The 19974-nt window shown below is 39.4% G+C and overlaps 1 protein-coding gene across 20 annotated transcripts in view; it reads left to right on the top strand.

The window, feature by feature from the left end:
- Positions 1-15640, top strand: part of UNC79 (unc-79 homolog, NALCN channel complex subunit) — a 110489-nt gene extending 94849 nt beyond the window's left edge. For 18 of the 20 annotated variants that reach the window (XM_068946884.1, XM_068946889.1, XM_068946890.1 and 15 more), the window contains 6 exons: positions 2179-2354; positions 3769-3955; positions 5857-6054; positions 8262-8339; positions 13410-13451; positions 14156-15640. In XM_068946884.1, the coding sequence (XP_068802985.1) occupies positions 2179-2354; positions 3769-3955; positions 5857-6054; positions 8262-8339; positions 13410-13451; positions 14156-14356 (882 nt within the window). In that variant the 3' untranslated portion in view covers positions 14357-15640. Of the gene's footprint in view, positions 1-2178; positions 2355-2924; positions 3956-5856; positions 6055-8261; positions 8340-13409; positions 13452-14155 lie in introns of those variants that run through there. The other 2 variants (XM_068946899.1, XM_068946898.1) reach the window with 2 other exon arrangements.
- Positions 15641-19974: the final 4334 nt, after the last annotated feature.

Raw genomic sequence — 19974 nt, forward strand, 5'->3', positions numbered from 1 at the left:
TGGATTATTTAGAATAACCCGGTTCCATTAGGTAGTGTTATCATGCCATCTAAAGCTGAGTATTCAGTAAGCAATGAGCTGAAGATGAAACCACAGAGGTAAGAGTCCTCCTTTGTGTAGAGGGAAAACACCTGTCTAATAGCAGAACCATCTAAACATCACTTCTCTCCTCCTTGTTAGTTAAAGCTTAGCCTTTTGCACTACATGCTGGCAGCCTGCGCAGGGGTGGATTTCATTCAGCACATAAAGTAAAGGTAAAGAAGTAAAGAGGCCTTGATGCTTCTAACTTCCACAGAACTAGCAAGAAAAACCAATGGTGTAGGAGTGCAGCAGAGGGACCATTCCAAATACAGAAGAGTCTGTGCTGTCAAAGATGCGGCCAATTCTAAAATCTCGCAACAGGTTTTGGTGTTTGTACATCAGGAACTTGGTGATTCATGGGCAGTTCATCAGTCAAAAGAGAGATCATTTCATCACTGGGCACAGTCAAGTGGCTGCCAAGTTGCATGTGTGTGATCTAAAGCTCATTTCACAGATAGAGGGAAAAAGTGCCTCCAGTTCTAGCTAGTAAGAATCATATTGCCATCACTTACGTGCCTGGGCTTTGACATATGTGGTCTTCTAGGGAAGTTCTTTAACCAAACTCTCACATTTATTTCTAACCTGAAGAGCTGCTGTAGTTCTGTAATGCAGCGTGCATCTGCTATTAAAGGATATTGAAGTCTGTTTTCCTGATAAATGGGTATGGTACTTCCCCGGAAGGGCCTCTCTCATGTTGTACCAGCCCTCTGCTGAAAGTTAGTGGCAATGTATTGGAGCGTTTCATGCCACGAGTTCGTTCCTTACCTTCTGTTACAGGCAAGACAGAGTAAATGACAACCTGTAGTGGATTTGGATACTGGGTTTTGTTGATGAACCATCAAGATTAGAGCTTTTACCCTATCTGATTACCTAGCACATTCACACCTTTGCTTCACACCTTGCAGCAGGGACGCTTTATTGCAACGTGATAATGTTTACCATACAGGAGGAAGAATCGTGACTAAACTGAAAAATCACATCTCTTGAAACCTGCAGTAACCTTGTTTCACTGGAAAAAAATATCTTTTTGTAGTTCATATCCTGTTGGCCATTTGCCTTGAATCCCATTGAGTAAAAAAACAAAAACAAAAAACCCTCCAATAAGGGAAACAGCCTTTTGTGCTGGAGTAGAAATTTACTTCAAAGCATGAACTAATTAATCATTTTGCAGCTGAATTGAATTCCCTTCCCACTCAATCCTTTAAAGTTATCCACCCATTTCTTTTTCAGTTCAGTTCTTTTTCAGTCTCTTAGAGAGACTCCAAGTAAACGATTTTGATAGTACGAGTTGCTGCGGTCAGATACTTATCCCCTATAAAATACTATAGGTTCACTGATTTCTGACACATTATAATAATTTAATAATTGATGACCTGAATTTCCTTGTACAGAGCATATGGCTTTCCCTTAAGCAAGCACATGCGCTCAGCACGTGTTCTGTTACTCCTGTAATGCAAGATAATGCAAAGTTAGCTCAGTTACAAATATAGAAATATCTCAAGAAGCACCAGTGAAACATTCATTAGAGCTGACAAAACAGGATAACAAATTATTTCTCCAGGCATAAATATTTGCAGGTGTCTTGGTGAAGGTAGCCCTTCTTTGCAGTGCTTAAAAGCACTTGTAGCAGATGAACAGTGCAGAATAGTTGTATGTCTGGTGAATGGGTGACAGCTTATTTCTGTACAGGTAAATGGAATCTTCCACAGGAAGACATTTCCTACACAAAGAGCGTTGTCTTACTAAATGGTTAGATTCTCTGACCTTCAGTGAAACTGTCTCAATGTGCAACCATTAGTTTGTATTCAGCAGGCATTGAGTTTGCTGATGCAAACAGTACGTGTGCATTTTACACAATTCTCTTGTGTCGGCTCTTGAAAATATGGTCGTCCATGGAAAGAGTCACATCATAATGCTGTTACTAGAATAGGCACTGGAGAAGTTTTTAATCTGTTTAAGATTTTTATTCCATAGCTTCATAGACACAATTAGACACTGAGAAAGGGATTGAAAGGAAAAAGACTACGCTGATGCTTGGAAGAAGTTAGACCTAATGACATAGTCTTTTGGGTAGGGAATCAGATCTTTGCTTTCCAGAGTCACATGAAGACGTGTTCTCAGCCACTGCATGAAGACACGTTTGGTGGGCATCTGAAAGTTGGTTTAGCTCAGATTGCTGCTATGGAAATTACACGAGGAAACCACAGAGACAACAAAGCTGTGATCCGATATTTGCCTTGGCTATACCATCCTCCTTCTGCAATGCAACAAGGGTAAGAACCCCTTTCCACCAAAAGGAATACTAGAATGAGTTGGAAATCTTCATAGAATTCTGCATTTTTGCCACATTGCTTAGGTAGGACCTGCGGTTGGGAATGGTGGCAGTGGGACATTGAAACAGCTGGTTGGCAGCTCCCAATTTCCTGAGTTCATCACTGCCACATAAAAGGGGAGGCTAAGGGGACCTGGGAAGCATATCTGTTGACTTGAGCTACTCTAGAGAAGATCTGGATTGTAGATTGGTAGATCTACAATGGAAATGAACTTGATTGTAGATACTGGCAGTGAGAAGCAATGCAAGTACTCAATCAGGCCTAGAATTATAAAGAATATAGTGGGAATTTTAGAGTACAGTAGGAGATGCCCAATGAGATTACTAAGTGCAAATAAGTAAGAACTTTTAAGTGTGTGATGATAATAATATGGACTTCACCTGGTTAAAGTCAGATGAGAGAAATCCTGCTCTTGAAGATCTGATTCTATCCCTTTTCACTGTGACAAACCCTAACCTGAAGTGTTTTATGTTGCAACAGAAGGACAAGATGCTCTCCCTTCTCTTACAGTGATAGCGATCAGAGAGATGTGTTGAATACAGAGCACTGGACTTTGTTTCAGCCAATCTATATTCCTGTCCCAACTTTGTCCCAGACTTCTGGCCCCAGTAGTGGTTTCTTGATCTGAAATCAATTTTTTTTTCTGTGCCCGTGAATTCAAACGAGTAAGTAATCTGAACTTGGTTACAGCAAGGGAACAGACAAGATGACACTAGAGAAGTATTATTCCTTTTTAAATTAAATAAGCAAATTGATTTGAAATTAAACATTACAGCAGATGGTGGATGAATACTTAAGTGCCCCAAGAAAGAATGATCCTTGCTTCTAAAGCATGCAGTCCAAATGTCCAAAGAGAGGCTAAGGAAAAGAGAAATTAATTCCATTTTACTGATGGAGAAGTGGAACACAGCAAAAATAATGCAGGGAATCTGCCTCAGAGCTAATAGTGGACTGAGAAGTTTCACGACAAGCCTTGTCAGCTGTGTGCTATCTGAAGGAGGTGTGAGGAGCAGCTCCGCTTGGATAACCCTTTCTATTTGATGATTTCTGTGTTTAAAGAAAAAAAAAAAAAAGACTGGATGTGGAACCTGTGAGCCTGTGAATGATTTGGCCATAGATAGAGGCTGTTTCTTAGGCACACTAAATATGTTCTGTTGGACTTGTTGATGGCATGTCAAGTCCCCTTAGTTCTGTGAAGTTCTAAATGTAGCTCTGGTCTACCCGCTAGCTGTATCAATCATTCATACCTCCAGCACACTGACACAGCATCTGTAAAGTGTGTTTAAAGAGATTCTCAGTTTGGTGGACAAATAGAAAACTTACCAGCATTGTAAAACACGTTCTTTCTTGACAGGCCTAAAGAGTTCATAGAATGTGTCTCACATATTCGTTTGCTGTCATGGCTGCTCCTGGGGTCTTTGACACACAATGTTGTCTGTCCAAATTCTCCGTCGTCTTGCATGCCTATTCCACTGGATGCAGGCTCTCAAATTGCAGACCACCTTATTGTTATTCTGATTGGGTTTCCAGAGCAATCAAAGGTAAGGGATTCCATCTTTTAAGAGGAGACATGAAATATATTGACCTTATTATTGCAAGCACTTATCACTACCTTGTACTTTATTCGGATGTGAAATATTGAACTTTTCTAAATCTTACCAAAACCATCTCATGTAAGCTAATGTCTTGTGTAAAATTGCCTATACTTCCAGCACAGTAGCCCCCAGAATGTGTTTCTGAAGTAATCCAGTAATATGGTTTAGAGAGGTTAAGAACTGTCTGCTTTTTTTTAATGTTTAAGAGATCCCACTGGACTAAAACAGGCCAACATTGGAATATTTGGTTCTTCATAAGAAAATAGGAGGGATAGAGCCTTGTAAAAACCTGAGATTTAGGAAGAAGACATCTCTGTAGTCTTTCTTGCATAGTTACATCTTTATGCATATAAAACTGGTAATAAAATCACTACAAATAATTTTTAAGAGACTTAACTAATTCAAAGTATTTCAGCACAGGAGTGAAGAAGGGAAAACTGAATTCCAAAATGAAGCTTTAGCTATGACTGTCCCTGTAGCATATCTCTAGATAGTTATTTCATTCTCTTCTATTTCTGTAGTAGCACTGGATAGCCTATAAATAATGTTGTGATCAAAAGTTAACATTACAAACAGTGATAGTTTAAGCACTTTTTTTTTGTCCTGAAGTTGCTTTGGACAAGGAAAGAGAGTTATTGGAAATTACAAGCTATTTGTGACAGTAGTTCAACACAGATAAGCAGCACTCTGACGCTAACCAGGGCTTTATTAAATAAGACAGCAGAATGATCACATATTTGTCCAGTACTTAGAATCCCCCCTTCTCTCCCCTCTCCCAGCTGAGACTGGTATTTCCCATTCTTTCCTGCTGGTCCTTTTTTTTGCTTTTTCAAATACCTCTTTCTAGTTACCAAGCAACCATTGCAATGTTTGGTGCAGTCACGTTGCCACAGAGTATGAATCACTGTTGCACTTTTAAACTGAGAAAGCATCTCTGACCTGAAACAAGGTAATGGCTGAAAAATAAAACAAATGGATGTGAGATGATGTATTTTTACTTCCTATCAGGTGATCAGACTCTCGCCTGTACAGGTGCATGCAGTTATTCCTCCCCAGGGGCAGGACTTTGAACTTTATTTATAAAGTTCCTCTCTGGCCATTTCTCCAGCCTGTCGAAGTCCCTCTGAATGCAGAACATCATCTGGTGTATCAGCCACTCCTCCCAGTTTTGTATCATCTGCATACTTGCAGAGAATGCATTTGGTACCATCATCCAGGTCATTAATGAAAATGTTAAGTGATGTTGACCCCAGTATTGACTCATGGGGTACACGATGAGTGACTGGCCTCCAGCTGGGCTCTGTGCTGCTGATCACAACCCTCTGAGCCCAGCAGTTTAGCCAGTTTCCAGTCCACCTCACTGACTGCTTATCGAGCTCATACCTCATCAGTTTATCTATGAGGATCTTATGGGAGATTAAACAGGTTTTAAACCATGTTTGAAATGGTGTCGTATGTGCCAGAGATTCTTGGCCTTTTACAGACTGTACTGGGAATTTTCCATCAAGGAAGTCCCAGGCCTCGTCCCTGAGTAGAAGTTGTTCTGCAAAACTAACCTTTTCTTTAAAGGGACTGACCTTAATGTGGTTGTGTGGAAGTGTGGGTTTCCAAGTGCAGTTTTTGGTCTGTAAATACAAAAACAAGTTTTGAGCATGAAAAAGATGTTATTGGATATGTCTGTTTCCTAATGGGAGGGAAGCATTTTGGAAAATGCGGGGCAGGACTGTACAGTGGGGTGCATGAGAGGAATTCTTTGATGAAAGTGTACTGTAAGTTCATTAGGAGTGCACTGTACCCCAATACACTTATTTCAATGAAACATTTTCCTCTCTTTTCTATTTCTACAGACATCCGTTCTGCACATGTGTTCCCTCTTCCATGCATTTATATTTGCTCAGCTCTGGACAGTATATTGTGAACAAACGGCAGTAGCTCCGACAGTCCAGAATCAGAACGAATTTAGTTTTACAGCAATCCTTACAGCACTGGAGTTCTGGAGCCGAGTGACACCTAGCATCCTACAATTAATGGCACATAACAAAGTGGTGAGTCAGAGGCTGCATACAGAATTAGTATGGACTGAAACAAAGCCAAGCTCTGAGTTCAATGTTTAAATGGAATATACTATGAATAACTTTATAAAGCAATTTTGATGCTTTTGAGAAGTTAAAGGGAAAGCTAATTAGTAGTGGTTCGACCTTGCAGTGACCGTAAAACAGGATCTAGCCAGGATCTGGCCTGAAATGGGAACTTAATGTTCAACAGCTAGAGCAACTGCTTGTTGGATTAGGGATTCCCTGCTTCAGGTCTCATGTTAAATATATTTCTGTTCTTCAGAAAAATCTTCATATTTCTCTTATTTTGTCTACCGGAGCAACTAAGTGTTTTAGGATAATTCTGTGAATAGCCATCTGAATGTTTTTTACCACAGGATGCATTCCTGTTCAGTAAAAAACACACAAAGCTGACTATTAACCACTCATATCTCATTGGTTACCCATCGAAAATGAGCCATGTAAATCTTTCTGGAGACATTTTTGAGTAATGAATGATGTGAAGGAGGCATATTTAGAGATAAGATTTGAAAGGGAACTGTTCACTCTGTCCAGAAATTGTCCTGACCAGTTTTGAAAGTAAACTTGGAGTTTTCATTTTTCAACTGCTGAGGGTTGCTGGAGCAGCTTTGTGCAATAAGGACCAGAAGTATGCCAGAAGCCTTCATGGAGGTGCTACCTTTGCTTCCCATTGACTAATAATTCTCTCTGCTTGCAGGCTTAGGGGTTGAGAACTTTTCTCATGGGCAAGCTGTATTGTGTTTTCTGCTTCCCAGAAGGTCATGATAAGCTTGTTTCCACTACTGGACATTCATGAATGTTTGGCTTTAACTGAGATGATAGCTAGCAGCTTTGACTCTGAAGACTCTGATACTGATGAGAAAGACTGCTCGTATGTGGCCCAGCCCTCTAAGTCAGGGTTTTTGTTCTTAGTCTATTTATTCTTGTTTTTTGTTGTTTTAGATGAAAACCCAATCTCTATATGAAAATTATTTTATCTAATTCCCCTTTCCCCGTGGGAAACATCTTCTGCTCCCCACAGGTTTGGGCACTTGCCCTTTCAAAAGCAATTGCATGAGCTGCAGCTGGGATGTTTTTGAACCAGTTACTATATCCTTGTATCTTCTACATATCAGGCAAGGCCTTCAGCTATCTAAAGCTGTCTTTAAATAAGATTTTAGCCTTTGACATCTAGTAAATTGTCTGTGGTTCATGAGTCACTGTTGGGAGAAGTGGTTCGTGAAGCTCCTATTGAATGAAGAGGAATTATGCACAACTCTTCTAACTGCCCACTTGTTTAGTCAGACACAGGGAAACGTCAAGCCTCAGGACAAGAATATGACCTGGAAGTCCCAAGTTGTAATCCTTATTCTAAAAGTGTCTCATTATGTGGCTTCAGTACACATTCTTAAACTCTCTCTGCCTCAGCTACTACTCTGTGAAATGCAGATAATAATACTTACTCATCTCACAGGGGTGTTGTGAAGTTTAATTAGTTAGTGTTTGTAAAGCACTTTGAAGATTAAAAGCACTATATAAAAGCCAAGTTTATTATTATCAAGGGGAATTTACACATAGTTTAGACCAGCACTATAAAGACGCACTGCTGGCTCAGGGTGTATGTCCTGTGGTACCTGTGCATTTACATAACAAAATATAAAATGCTGTCTGCTACCAAGTAACTGGTATTTGCAATTGTCCTAATTCATGGTACAGAACTGAAGAAGTATGTATTCATGGACTCACTGCCAGTTCAGAACAGTAAATTGTCTTCTGGTGGGGAGGAAAAAAGGTGATTTTTGTGACTATGTTAATTTTCAAAGGATTTGGTAAATAATATCAATTTCTGGCACATTGATTGATGAGAAGCACCCAGTAAAAGCATGTAAAAGGATTTACGATGTGTGCAAGGAAGGAAGCCGAAGACAACTTGTTTTGATGTGTCATAGGAATTAAAATCCATCAGGCACTGTGAAATGTTTAACAGATCGGTATTGTTGCATCAGGGGAAAACTGAATAAAGACAAATGTCCCTTATGTGTTCATGTAATATTTAATCTTATATGTCAGTGGTTAATAAATACACATCTAAGGCTCCAGTATAACTGCCAAGCAACTATAGGAAGATTCCTTTTAGATACTACTGGTTTAGCTCACGAGGCTATGCTGGGCATTTATTTGTTTTTGTTCTTTTTCAGATGGTAGAAATGGTGTGCCTGCATGTGATAAGTTTAATGGAGGCTTTACAGGAATGCAATTCAACTATCTTTGTTAAGGTAGGCATTATGCATATCGTGAATATTTAGTTAAGAACGTTGCCTGTATATTGCAATTTCTAGAGCTATTCCCCCATTCCCATCCCACACAGAAAAAGGAAAGTAGAAGATGCTGAGGTTCAAGGCTACTGCAAAAATAAAACCTAGTAGAGCAGAACAAAAAAAAAATCTCCAGTAAGAGGTGAGAGCGGATGATAATCTGATATCCAAACTCTCCTTATTTTTTAAAAATGAACTTCTGATCTTGTTCCTCTTCCCATTCTTGCAGTGGTCCCATTCCTCTAATAGACTGAACTGGTGTCATTGACTTTATGAGAGCCTGTATGTACTGTCTGAATTTTTGTTCATTCTGTTAATTTTTAACGATCACAGATTCTTGGCAGATCCCTTACTGTCAGATTCTTTTAGGCTGGTAACAAAACACTGCACCCCAATGATTTTTCCTGTTATTATATGCCTACATGTCTGTTTCTTCATCAAATATTATTTGACAGTGAATCTTCTTCCTCTAGGATGCATAACAGGGTATTCTGCATGCTTCATTCTTGTTAAAATCCTTTGGAAATCAGTAGCCGGTCTCCTGTGGATCGCCACAGCACTCTGCACTAATGGGATCAGAACAAAACAGAATTATGAAGGGTTGTGGTAGCCAGACAAACGTAAATCAATTTCAGTAGTCTTTTATAGATTTCTTCCCACTGCGTTATTCTGAAGGTAGTTTTCAAATAGAATAATGACAAACCAAGCAGTTATATGCATTCTAGATCTAGCTGAAATATGTTTATATTTTTTTCCCCTGTTGCCATAAAGTTTTGACTGTTGTTTTACTCCAGTCTCACATGATCGAGCATTAAGTGAAAATACAGTAGCTAAAATTGAAAGATTTGTTGTAGACTGGTCTGAAAGTATTCAGATTCATTGTAAAAATACAAATTTATAGTCAGTAATGACTGGATGCAATACAGAAACTCCATCAGTCTGGGAGGTTAAAGTGATCGTGCCTTTTCCTGGAGGAGATATGGGCTGGCAAGGTTTTCAGAAAGTTAGTTAGTTGAGTTTCTCTTCCAGGTAGTCCAGGATGTCCCAAGTTTTGGCAAAGACGAGGAATGGCTTTACAGCTATAAGAAAAGAGACCTTTAGGCTCAGATTCCTGTCACAATTCAAATGAACTCTTCCAAGGGTTATATTACAGAGTATATATCAATAATACCTTAAATTGGCTTAAAGGGATGTTGTTGTTGTTGCAAAAATAAGCTCATAAATCCATGAAATGCAGAGATAAGTTGCATAGCTTTCTTTCAGTTTTAACAGATGGGATATCAGAGAGCAGAATCTGGATGACCAAATCTCCTTTACTTAGCCCTAAAGTGAAATCCTGCAGGAAAGTATGCATCCATAATGGTATTATAGGATTTATAGTCCTAGATTACTATCTTTTCCAGAACTAATTAATTGTGAAAATGTTTGTTCTGTCTATCTGCATAGAATCTGAAAAGTAACTGTGCCATGATTTGGGGAAAGATTCACTGTATATTTCACAGAATCACAGAACGGTTGAGGTTAGAAGGGACCTCTGGAGATCATCTAGTCCAACCTCCCTGCTCAAGCAGGGTCCTCCAGAGTGTATTTCCCAGGGTCGCGTCCAGACGGGTTTTGAATATCTCCAGGGAAGGAGACTCCACCGCCTCTCTGGGCAACCTGTTCCAGTGCTCTGTCACCCTCACAGTGAAGAAGTTTTTTCTCAAGTTTACGTGGAGCTTCCTGTGGTTCAGTTTCTGCCCATTGCCTCTTGTCCTGTCGCTGGGCACCACGGAGAAGAGGCTGGCCTCATCCTCTTGACACTCCCCCTTCAGATACTTATACACGTTTATGAGATCGCCTCTCAGTCTTCTCTTCTCCAGGCTGAACAGGCCCAGCTCTCTCAGCCTTTCTTCAGAGGAGAGATGCTCCAGTCCCCTCATCATCTTTATAGCCCTCCGCTGCACTCTCTCCAGTAGAAGTCCTTTCAAGTCCTTCAGTGACACAGAACTGCAAAGCTTATTCGCACAGCAACCAGTAAATGAGTGGCATCTCTATAATTTAAAACAAGGTCAGCTTTGAGTTCATCTTTTCTTCAGTGGCTATAGATCTGAAGATCTGAACTTTATCACGCCTAATCTAGTTCACAAGTCTGCAAGGATGACAATTCTTTGGGTATTAGTTAACTGGGCAGTTCTTTTGATAGCTTATTTGTTTCCGACAACTCAATCTTGTATTACCTTGCCTTCCATAATGAAACAAGTGTATGTTTCGAAGTGGGTTGTTTTGCTTTGAGTTTAGATATAAGCCTTTCAAGCAAGGGTCTTGATGGAAACAAACACAGTGTAGTGAAGGAGACATATATATATATATATGTATTTTTTAAACGGAAGTTCTTAACATCCTTTCTGAGATCTTTCAGCAAACCTAATAATTCCCAATGACTTCCTTCTGGAACTGAGCACAGCAGCCAATATTAAATCCTGAGCATTTATCATTCACATAATTATATTTACTGCAGTAAATTTTATTCTACCTAAAGAATCAGGTGCTGCAAAACCTTCACTTGTAAATGAAGTCATTGTATAATAATACATGATTCAACACACATTTATATTTTTAAAACACCACAATAAGAAGGAATTACATGTTGCCAGGTGGTTTATGGAATGGCTGTCTTAGGTGGCTATTTCCTGTATAACTTTCCCAGGTGACAAGTACGGGAAAAATCTGCTCTAAAATAAGAGAGAAAGGAGAAGGCATGTGAGCAATTCAGCTCTCCTTCACTACAATATGTACTTTCTTCACTGTGGCAGGGATAAGTGCTCTTACATCTCCCCACTGTGTGGTGCAATGAGGATTTCTCCTCTTGGTACTGTTTTAGCCTTAGCTACTAAATTAAACTCATGCTGAGCTTATCATTGAGACGTGTCTGTGATTGGTTTCTTTGACCCATTCCCTTTTTTCTCAGAGGACAGTTTTTGGAACTGACTTCAGACCTTCTTTATCCATTTGTGAGGAAAACAAAATTTCCTTCCTGGAGAACATTTCATCTATTCTGTATTTATTTTTCTTTCTACGCTGGAGTGAGATATATGCGAACCTACACAGATAAACATGTATCTACATATATATTCATTATATTTTTCTCTGCGGGGAACCATTATGTTTTCTCTGAGGGGAAGCATTCTGCTTTAGAAGAACTGAAACTGAAACAGTTGAGCTTTGTTCCCAGAAGAGTCATCGATGCTGGGGAGCAGCTGCTTGCTGAGCACAGCTCTCTGGCTGCCCATCAGACATATACCTGAGGAATCTGGGAGCCCAGAAGAGTGAAGGGAGCAGCTCAGCAAACCCCAAGGTCGTTTGGAGAGCCAGGGTTTTAGGCAACTCCAGCAGGTGCCAGGTAGCTTCTAGAGACCTTGGCAGGCAGCAGAGTTGGGGATCCAGAAAAGCACAGTGACCAATCTGTTCCCCAGCCTGGTTTCCATCAAAACATGCACTGGAATCAATATTCCAGGTGAAAATATCAACCCCCTGCAAAATGGGTACTCACTGACAGTAGTCTATTCTTCCAGCTGTTCTTTCTAACTAGCTTTATGAATTCTTCCTTTGGTGAAGAAAAGGCTTTCTGCAGACTAGGTAATAAAACTCAGGTGCTTCAGTAAAATTTCTTCTTGTCTCAATTATCCAACTGGCAGCTAGAGGAGTAGAGGGTTTGCTTTCTAAAGCCTGCAGCAGAATCTTTAGTTTCCCTGAATCCGTCCAGGGTCTGGACCCTGGAAGACAGAAGTGATGCTGGATAACAGTGATCTTATCAAGATGAGCTAGTTTTTCTGGGCACCCTTTATAGTCAGTGGAGATAAACAGGTATTTTTAGGCCGTGATTCTTCTCCATCTATTTTAGCTACATGTTTTGGTCAACTCAGTTAGATGAACTGGTTGTGAGAAGTGCTTATTTCGCTCAGCTGACTGGAAAAGATGTCTAGTCAGTTGTTTCAGATGCAGAGGGGTACCTTGGGCCAGAGAAAACTCACATGTCTACTGCATCTGGCTGCATTCTGCCTGTTTTGGTATTCATCTGTCTGTAAATGCTGAGGCTTGAATATGGTTCTTTATTTGGTAGACTAAGTAATCAGTCCTGACAGAGCTGCATATGACTCCCCAGAAAAACAGCACTGAAATTGAAACAATTAGTGTTCCTTGCACAAGGAAAACAGTACTTGATCTAATGTTGTCAATAGTGATTAGGTTTAACTTGCAGCTCCCGGTAACATAATTGGTAAATTGCAAATTTTGATGCCATTTGGAGGAACATTTTAGAACAGTAACCTCAGTAGTTAAATTAATATTGGAGAACAGGAATACTTGTGGTAGAAATGCCTTTCTGCCTTCCATAAGCTTATGATGTTATACTTACTCAGAAATAAAAGTTCTCTGAAGGGCAAGAGACAGAAATAAATATCAACTGTGAGTGATGGGTTTCCAGACCTCCTTGCTTTGTCATTCTTGATAAGAGTTAGGAGGAGAGTTTATCTCTGTTCCCAGGCCTACAGGTCACATTCCGCAGTGAAGCGGTGACATGACTACTGGCTTATAAAATGGTGGTTACTGCTTAAATATTTGGCCTGTTATTAGGAAATTCTGCTGCATTTTTTTTGCTGTTGGTGTGCACTTTGCAGTGCAGAACGTATACTGTAATCCTTCCAATGCTTGTTCACCTGCACTTATAGAAACACCCTCAAAAGGAAAGTAATTGATTTCCTTTAATGAATTTTCTATTTTGAACTGTTTTCATTGCCTTAAACAGGATATTAGTAATATCAGTAGTTGCTACAAACAAGGGAAGGTGGCTTCCTTACCTCTGAAAGTCGCCTGCCGTCAAGCAGGTGCATCGTTTTAAAATAAATGCATTTCTATATTGTTGGCTGAGTGCTTTTCTGTATCCTTTCAGAGGGCTAAATGTGTTAGATAAACTCTTCTCTGACTCAGTGTAACTGGAGCATTTTTACAGACACTTGGGTAATAACAAAATATTTCTCTCTCTTTGGACAGCTCATACCAATGTGGTTGCCAATGATACAGTCAAATCTAAAGGTAAGTTGTTTCTTGCACACTGCTCTTTTATTGCTAGGGTTGTATATTTCTGTAAATTTACTCTGGAAATAAGACTAAGTCACTAGACTTGGTCACCCAATTATCTGAAAATATGTCACTGTAGTGTATCCAGATGCACTGTACAGCTCAGCACTGCAGGTCTCAGATGTGAGCAGGCAGGAAGCGTCATCAGCTAGCATACTTGTCCTGTACTCAATACTGTTCTCCCTTTCCCTTCTGAGACACTTCTAACCAGGGCTCTGTGGCAGGGCCTTTACCCCTTGTTTACTGAGGTTTGTCATTCCCTCAGATGTGTTTTTCTTAGGTTTGAGACTCTCTTTGACAGCTCAGAGTTGGGACCCCTTACTCAGGAGATGGATTTTGGTTCCATAGCAGATATTGTTGGTTTATGTGGGGTAACAGTGTCCCAGCTGGCTCTATTTATGAGGATGAGGGGGATATACCAGTGTGGTTTACCATTCAAGAGAATTTTGGTGATGGGAATAAACGTGTAGGGGAGAAACCTAGTGATTTGCAAGCTACAGTGCAGAACATGGAAGAAAGAAATGTGATATTGGGGCAGTGGAGGAGCTCTCCATAGCCAAGCAACCAATTTGGGATGAAGATAAGTACATTTCATTGTCTTGTATTAATATGTATATTGAATAAAGAGAGAAACTGAATATCTTACCTTGTTTCAACAGCATTTATCTGCTGGACTCCAACTACGCCTCCAAGCCATTCAGAGTAATGTCAACCATCACAGCCTAAGGATGTTGCAAGGGTCAGGACAAATGAGCAATAGCTCATCTGTGCTTCGCAAATGGCTACAGTGTACCCAGTTTAAAATGGCTCAAGTGGAAATTCAGTCATCGGAAGCTGCATCTCAGTTTTATCCTTTATGATTCATGTAAATTGTTCCAAATGTTTATTTTCAGTCTAGCAATAACAGGGTTAAAGCTGTAAAACAGAAGCCCGCTTTTGTATAAATCAGTATACAGAGTATATACTTTTATCTATACTTTTTAGCTTATGACAAATTGTGCAAAAGCTTATACTGGGTGAAGCTAGGAGCCTGATTCTGCCAGTCCTTAATTGCATTTATTTGTTTTTGCTCAAACGAGGAGGATCCACAAGTTCTCAAGTCTGCATTCGTGGTCAAGTATTTGCAGGATTGGACTCAGATCTTTCACATTGTAGATACCTCTGTGATCACTGAAATAGGGATCTGATTCTTAAATGTTTCTTTACATTATTTTTGAAACTAAGACAAAAATCACTTTTCTTTAACTTCTATTTTTTTTAAAAAACTGGAATTGTGGATATTCACAAACATATGGTTTGCATATAAGTGCTATGTTGCTATTTTTTGATGCTAAAACAAGAAAATAGGGTTTTTAGGAACCTTTCTATATTGTGGGGTGTTTTTGTTTTTTGTTTTTTATTTTTCTTAAGATTCACAGCTGGCAAGGCAATAAAACCTGTCACTATAAAACAGTCATGTTCTAATGAGGCTTTTTGTCATCATCTTCTGGGAAAACAGCAGCTTGTAAGGAGAATTGTTATAAAGTGCACTTAGAAATTAGGTTATTAAACTGTGCCAATTCATTTATCTTTTTTCAATATTGTTGTCCATAACTGCCAAAAGTCTCATTTATTTTTTTTTAAATACTGTTTTTACTTCATTGATTCTGTGCTGCTCTTCTCTGTAGGTTTCATAGAAGCCGCTGTAATTTTGTGAATACTGTATTGTATTCTTTTGTCAATACTTGTATACAGTGCAATTAAAAATGGATAACCCAGACCTATTCTTATTGATGTCTACAGAACTTGTATTGCAGCCTTCAGCAGGGGCAGGATTGGATGTGAAATTTTGCATAATGGTATGAATAAATTATAACATTGCCATAATATTGTATTGAATGTGATGTTTAATAACAAATGGATTTTAATATCATTAAGGGACTCAGCTGAAGCCCATTGGAATCTGAGGAGACTCAACTAATTCAGTAGGTTTTGCATCAAATCTTGAGAGCACCAGGATTTACCACCTCTTGTAATTAGTATTTAAATCTGTGCAATCACAGTTGTATTTTCTGTATTTATTACTGTAAGGTACTGATTGGAATAACAGATATACATGTAAGCTGTATATTAGAGCGCTATTAAATTCATAGTCTTTATTACCACTTGCAGAATTAATGTTTTTCCTCCCTATGTGTATGGAAGTCAAAAGGCATACCTGTAAAGAATTGCTTGAGTATATATTTCACACATTGTGGAGGGTCAATCTTTCCTCAGTGCATTTACCAAAGAAAAAGTGGAAATGTTTGGAAATATGTCATTAAAGTACCATTGGTATGCTAAACAAACAAAAAAAAAGTAAAGCATGTACCAGCTTACTGAAAACATACAGAGGGGATCTTTTCAGTATTTCATTAGATGCCTTTAAGATCAGAATGATAAAGAGAAAATATTTCCCTCTTTTCCTGATAATTTTACTGAACCAATGCAGTTAATAGACACTGATTTGGATTTCCTTCCTCCACAGATTTCTGAATCCTAGAATCATAGAATCTAAGCTCAAAATGGACCATTCTATCCAAAAGAAAAACTAACAGATACATTGTAACCTCTTTAAATACAACAATTTTGCTTGTATTGAGGCGAATAACTTGCATCTAAGCAGAATGTGCTTGAGTTTGTACAAAACCTGTCAATCTTGATCTGAATATTATTAAGAGATCCACCACAAGGTAGTTTCTTGGTGTCTGAGGTATTGGTTCTTTTCCTGCTGGAATAGAGATTGTATAGACCTGCATGCCTTGATAAGGGGGGGGTGGGGGGGGGTTCTTCCTACTTTTTTATAGTGGTAAGATAAAGGAAACGGCATATTCTTTCCCCAGATTTTGAATGGCTGTGAAGAAGAAAGAAAGAATAAATACAGAAGAGAACATATGGATCCTATATGTTCCCATTCCTTCTTTTTTATCCCTGTTGCTGGTTGCTAATCTGCTCTTAGTTGTTAAAAACTGACTGGGTGGTAGACAGTGGTAATTGTGACCTTCAGACAAGAAGGAGCTGTCACTTGTGTTTGCAGTGAGTGTGACTCCTTCCGTTCTGGGGCTATATCTTGTTCATACTTGTGTCTGCAGTGCAGAAGATAACTTTATTGGGCAAGCACATAAATAGGGCCCAGGCTGACTTATGATGTCTGGAGTCACCTTAGTGGAATGGAAATGCTGTTGGGCTCCTGAGAGCAGGCCATGTGGGAGGGAGAGATTTCCACATTTTACACTAACTCCTCTTAACCTCTATGCCACTGTTTCTGTGATGTGAATCAGCAGTGGATGGAGCAAATGAAAAACTATATGAGGGAGAAACATGAAGGCCTTAGATGTGAGGGTGAACTGGGGGGAACAAAACAGGGAATGTGAAAACTTAAAGGATAAAGACAGGAGATGATCTGTGGAGAAGAACAGACCCTGAGAAGATTTGTCTTTAAAAGTCCCTTCTGAAAAGTAGAAGCTGTGAGCATGCAGCTCAGCTGGTTGATGGGAGAGTTGATTCCTCACTCAGTGGGTGATGAAAGTAGGTAACATGGTGTAAACATTTTCCCTGCTTGGGAAAATCCCCCCTCAAAAGACTAAATATTCAGAATGGCAAAACACAAACAGAATGGAAATATACTGGGTATGGTTATTAAAACCAGACACAAGCCAAAACCAGACATGCTGAATCCAGTCCATAACTAGTCCAGGGCTTTGTGGGAGTTTAGATCTCTTAAGTCCTGAGCTGAAACCAGAAGAAAGCTGGTCACAGATTCTAGTTCCATGTCTTCATAGGAGATTCTAGGGTTTTGGTATGCATCGTCACAAGTGATGCTTAGCATGGTTCTTATGTAGCTTTTATAAATAGTCAAATAAGGTGCAAGTATGAATGGAGAAGCTGCTGTAGCATGAAGAACACAGCCTGGAAGAGGGTATGATTGATTATTAGCGATATGTTGACTGACAACAAATAGCTTGTGTTTTGGCCAGATATGTTGGGTTTAGCACCTCTGGTACATGGGGTTCTGTTTTAAGTGTCATGAAAATCACTGAATACACTTTAGGCATTTTTCAAGAGAATTGCAAAAATCTACTTTAATTGTTTTTAAAAATAGTGTAAAATATATCTTTACGGTGCTTAAGGTCAATATACAACTCAAATGAGTCATTCATATTATCTCTCAGAGCAGCAATTCTTTGTATTTTGTAGGCAGATTAGGAAGTAAACAACATTTGGTGTTCCATATAAATGCTACCAAATAACACAAGCCAATCTTCTTGCTCTGTTTATGCTCCCAGAATGCCTGTCTCTTTGTGTATGTGTCAACAAGAGTCAGGCTGCTGCAATAGAATCCATCTTCTGTGTGATCATAAAGAACTGCAGTTTAGAAATAATATTTAGTCATATGTTGGGATAAGCTGCTTAAATCCATGCCTGTAAACCAGGGCTGACCTAGTAAAAGAATCAATTTATTGTGCGCTGAACTGTGAAATTTTCAACAACATAGGGCACTTTGGGTGAAATTACAGTTAAAAAACCACAATGCATGCAGTACAGATGTACTGGTAAATTACATAACTCTCTGTCCTGAAAGTAAGGTTATCATATACGCTGACTGCCTTATATTACTGGGCAGTCTTTTCTGCAGACTGTCAAGAAAGCCAGTATCTGATCTACATGGAGAGCTACACAAACAAAAGACTTTTTCAGCACATCAGTTACTATCTATATAGATGTCTTGTCTCATATGTAATGTTTTGGTGACATCTAATTAGAGTTGTGCCAGGGTCAAAGGCCGTAAAAACACACAGTCAGTCTTCTGGTTCTGTTTTTCATGATCGGACAGGACCTGATGTGCTCTAGGACTGATAAATGTTCTGGGCCCCAAGTTTTCCCTGATCTCTGGCCTGTAGAGCCTCCTTTCAAGCTGGGTGAAGTTTACCAGAGCCGAGGGCTTTTCTTTTTTCTTGGCTAGCCTGTCCTGACAAAGAGCTCCGAAGCAAAGGTTCCCGGGCTGTTTCCCTGTGTTGCATACAGCTCTGAGGGAATCTGATGAATAACTTCTTTAATTTTTTCCATCTTACTGTAACTCTGCAGCAGGGCCAAAGTCTATATTCTTTCAGGGGGATTTGAATCTTGGTTGCGTGATGGCCCTTTGGTCAGCAACGTGGATCTTCATCTTAGCAGTGGGCCTAAAATCAGGCTGAGGCAACATCATTACAGTTGGCCTAAAGTTGAAATGCCATTTATTTGAGTTGATGCAAATTTGATAGGAAGGGCTCTTCTTTTGTCTGTTGATTTATGAATCTGAATTACTCTGTTCACTTCTGCCTTTTCCTGCCAAGTACAATTTCACCTGGAGGCTGAGCATCAAGGGACAGCAGTCAGAAAAACAAGTTCAAGGGAAGGCATCCTGATGCTTCTCAAACTGTAAAGGATTTGGGAAGAGAATTGGATGCTCTTTCCAGGGATTGCTGCAAGGGAGTCTGAGGCCATTATTGGAAATGCCTTCGGTCAGAGAGCAGAAGGCCAAGAGAGAATGAGGCAGGCCTCCTGTAGCTTGGTGAGTTGCTGCAGTGCCTAAATCATGCAGCGAGGCACTGGGTAATTTTTAGCTCTTGCTGTGTTTGAACTGCATATCATAGTCCTGTATGCAAAGAGCAGCAAATTGTAAAGAGCTAGCTAGAGTTTTTGTAAAGACTGACTAGTTTCTCATCAATAGTTGTGAAGAATTAACATGGAAGAACAAAACCCATGGCTTAATAACTGGAAATGTACATAGTCAATTACTTTCCAGTCTGTTCCTGGAATTGATAAATACTGGTAGTCTTCCAATTTACTGGTGAGCAGCCCCAGGTAACATATTTTGACATTGTGTTTAACCAGTTCTCCATGAAACCTGACAAACCGTGACCGTTAGCTGGGAGGCTCTGAGTTTGATGGACATAACGCAATGCTAGGTCAATTTTACTTATGTATAATTCAGCAATGTGGCAACAAAACTGTTAGGGCTATTTTAATATTATAGTTCCTTTCAGAAAGGTGCAATAGCATATCTGTGACGTTTTACACATGCAATAAAGATTTTATAGGATACTTTCTTTGAGCAGGTTTGCTTTTCTGACAGCTCCACCTCCATTGCTTTCCTGTGAAATCAAATTACTTGCAGAGAAGTTCTTTACAAAAAGCTTTTCTAAACCTATGAATCCTTGCCGTACAGGAAAATGTCAGTAAAGCAGAATATAAATGACCCCTATTAAAATAAATGAATAAATAAATCCCTAAAACTGTTACCCAGTTTGCACTGCTGAGGAAATCCTGTGTAAATGATATTGATGGGTTAGATCCCAAGCAAGTATAAATTGCCAGAGATTTACTGAAATCTACAGATTTATTCCTATTAAGGATCAAATTCAATATTTATAGCTCACAAGGAATAAGGAGTTGATGCTGTTTATCAACTGAGCACTGT

The sequence above is a fragment of the Struthio camelus genome, chromosome 5 (genome assembly GCF_040807025.1).
Source record: "Struthio camelus isolate bStrCam1 chromosome 5, bStrCam1.hap1, whole genome shotgun sequence".
Lineage (NCBI taxonomy): Eukaryota > Metazoa > Chordata > Aves > Struthioniformes > Struthionidae > Struthio > Struthio camelus.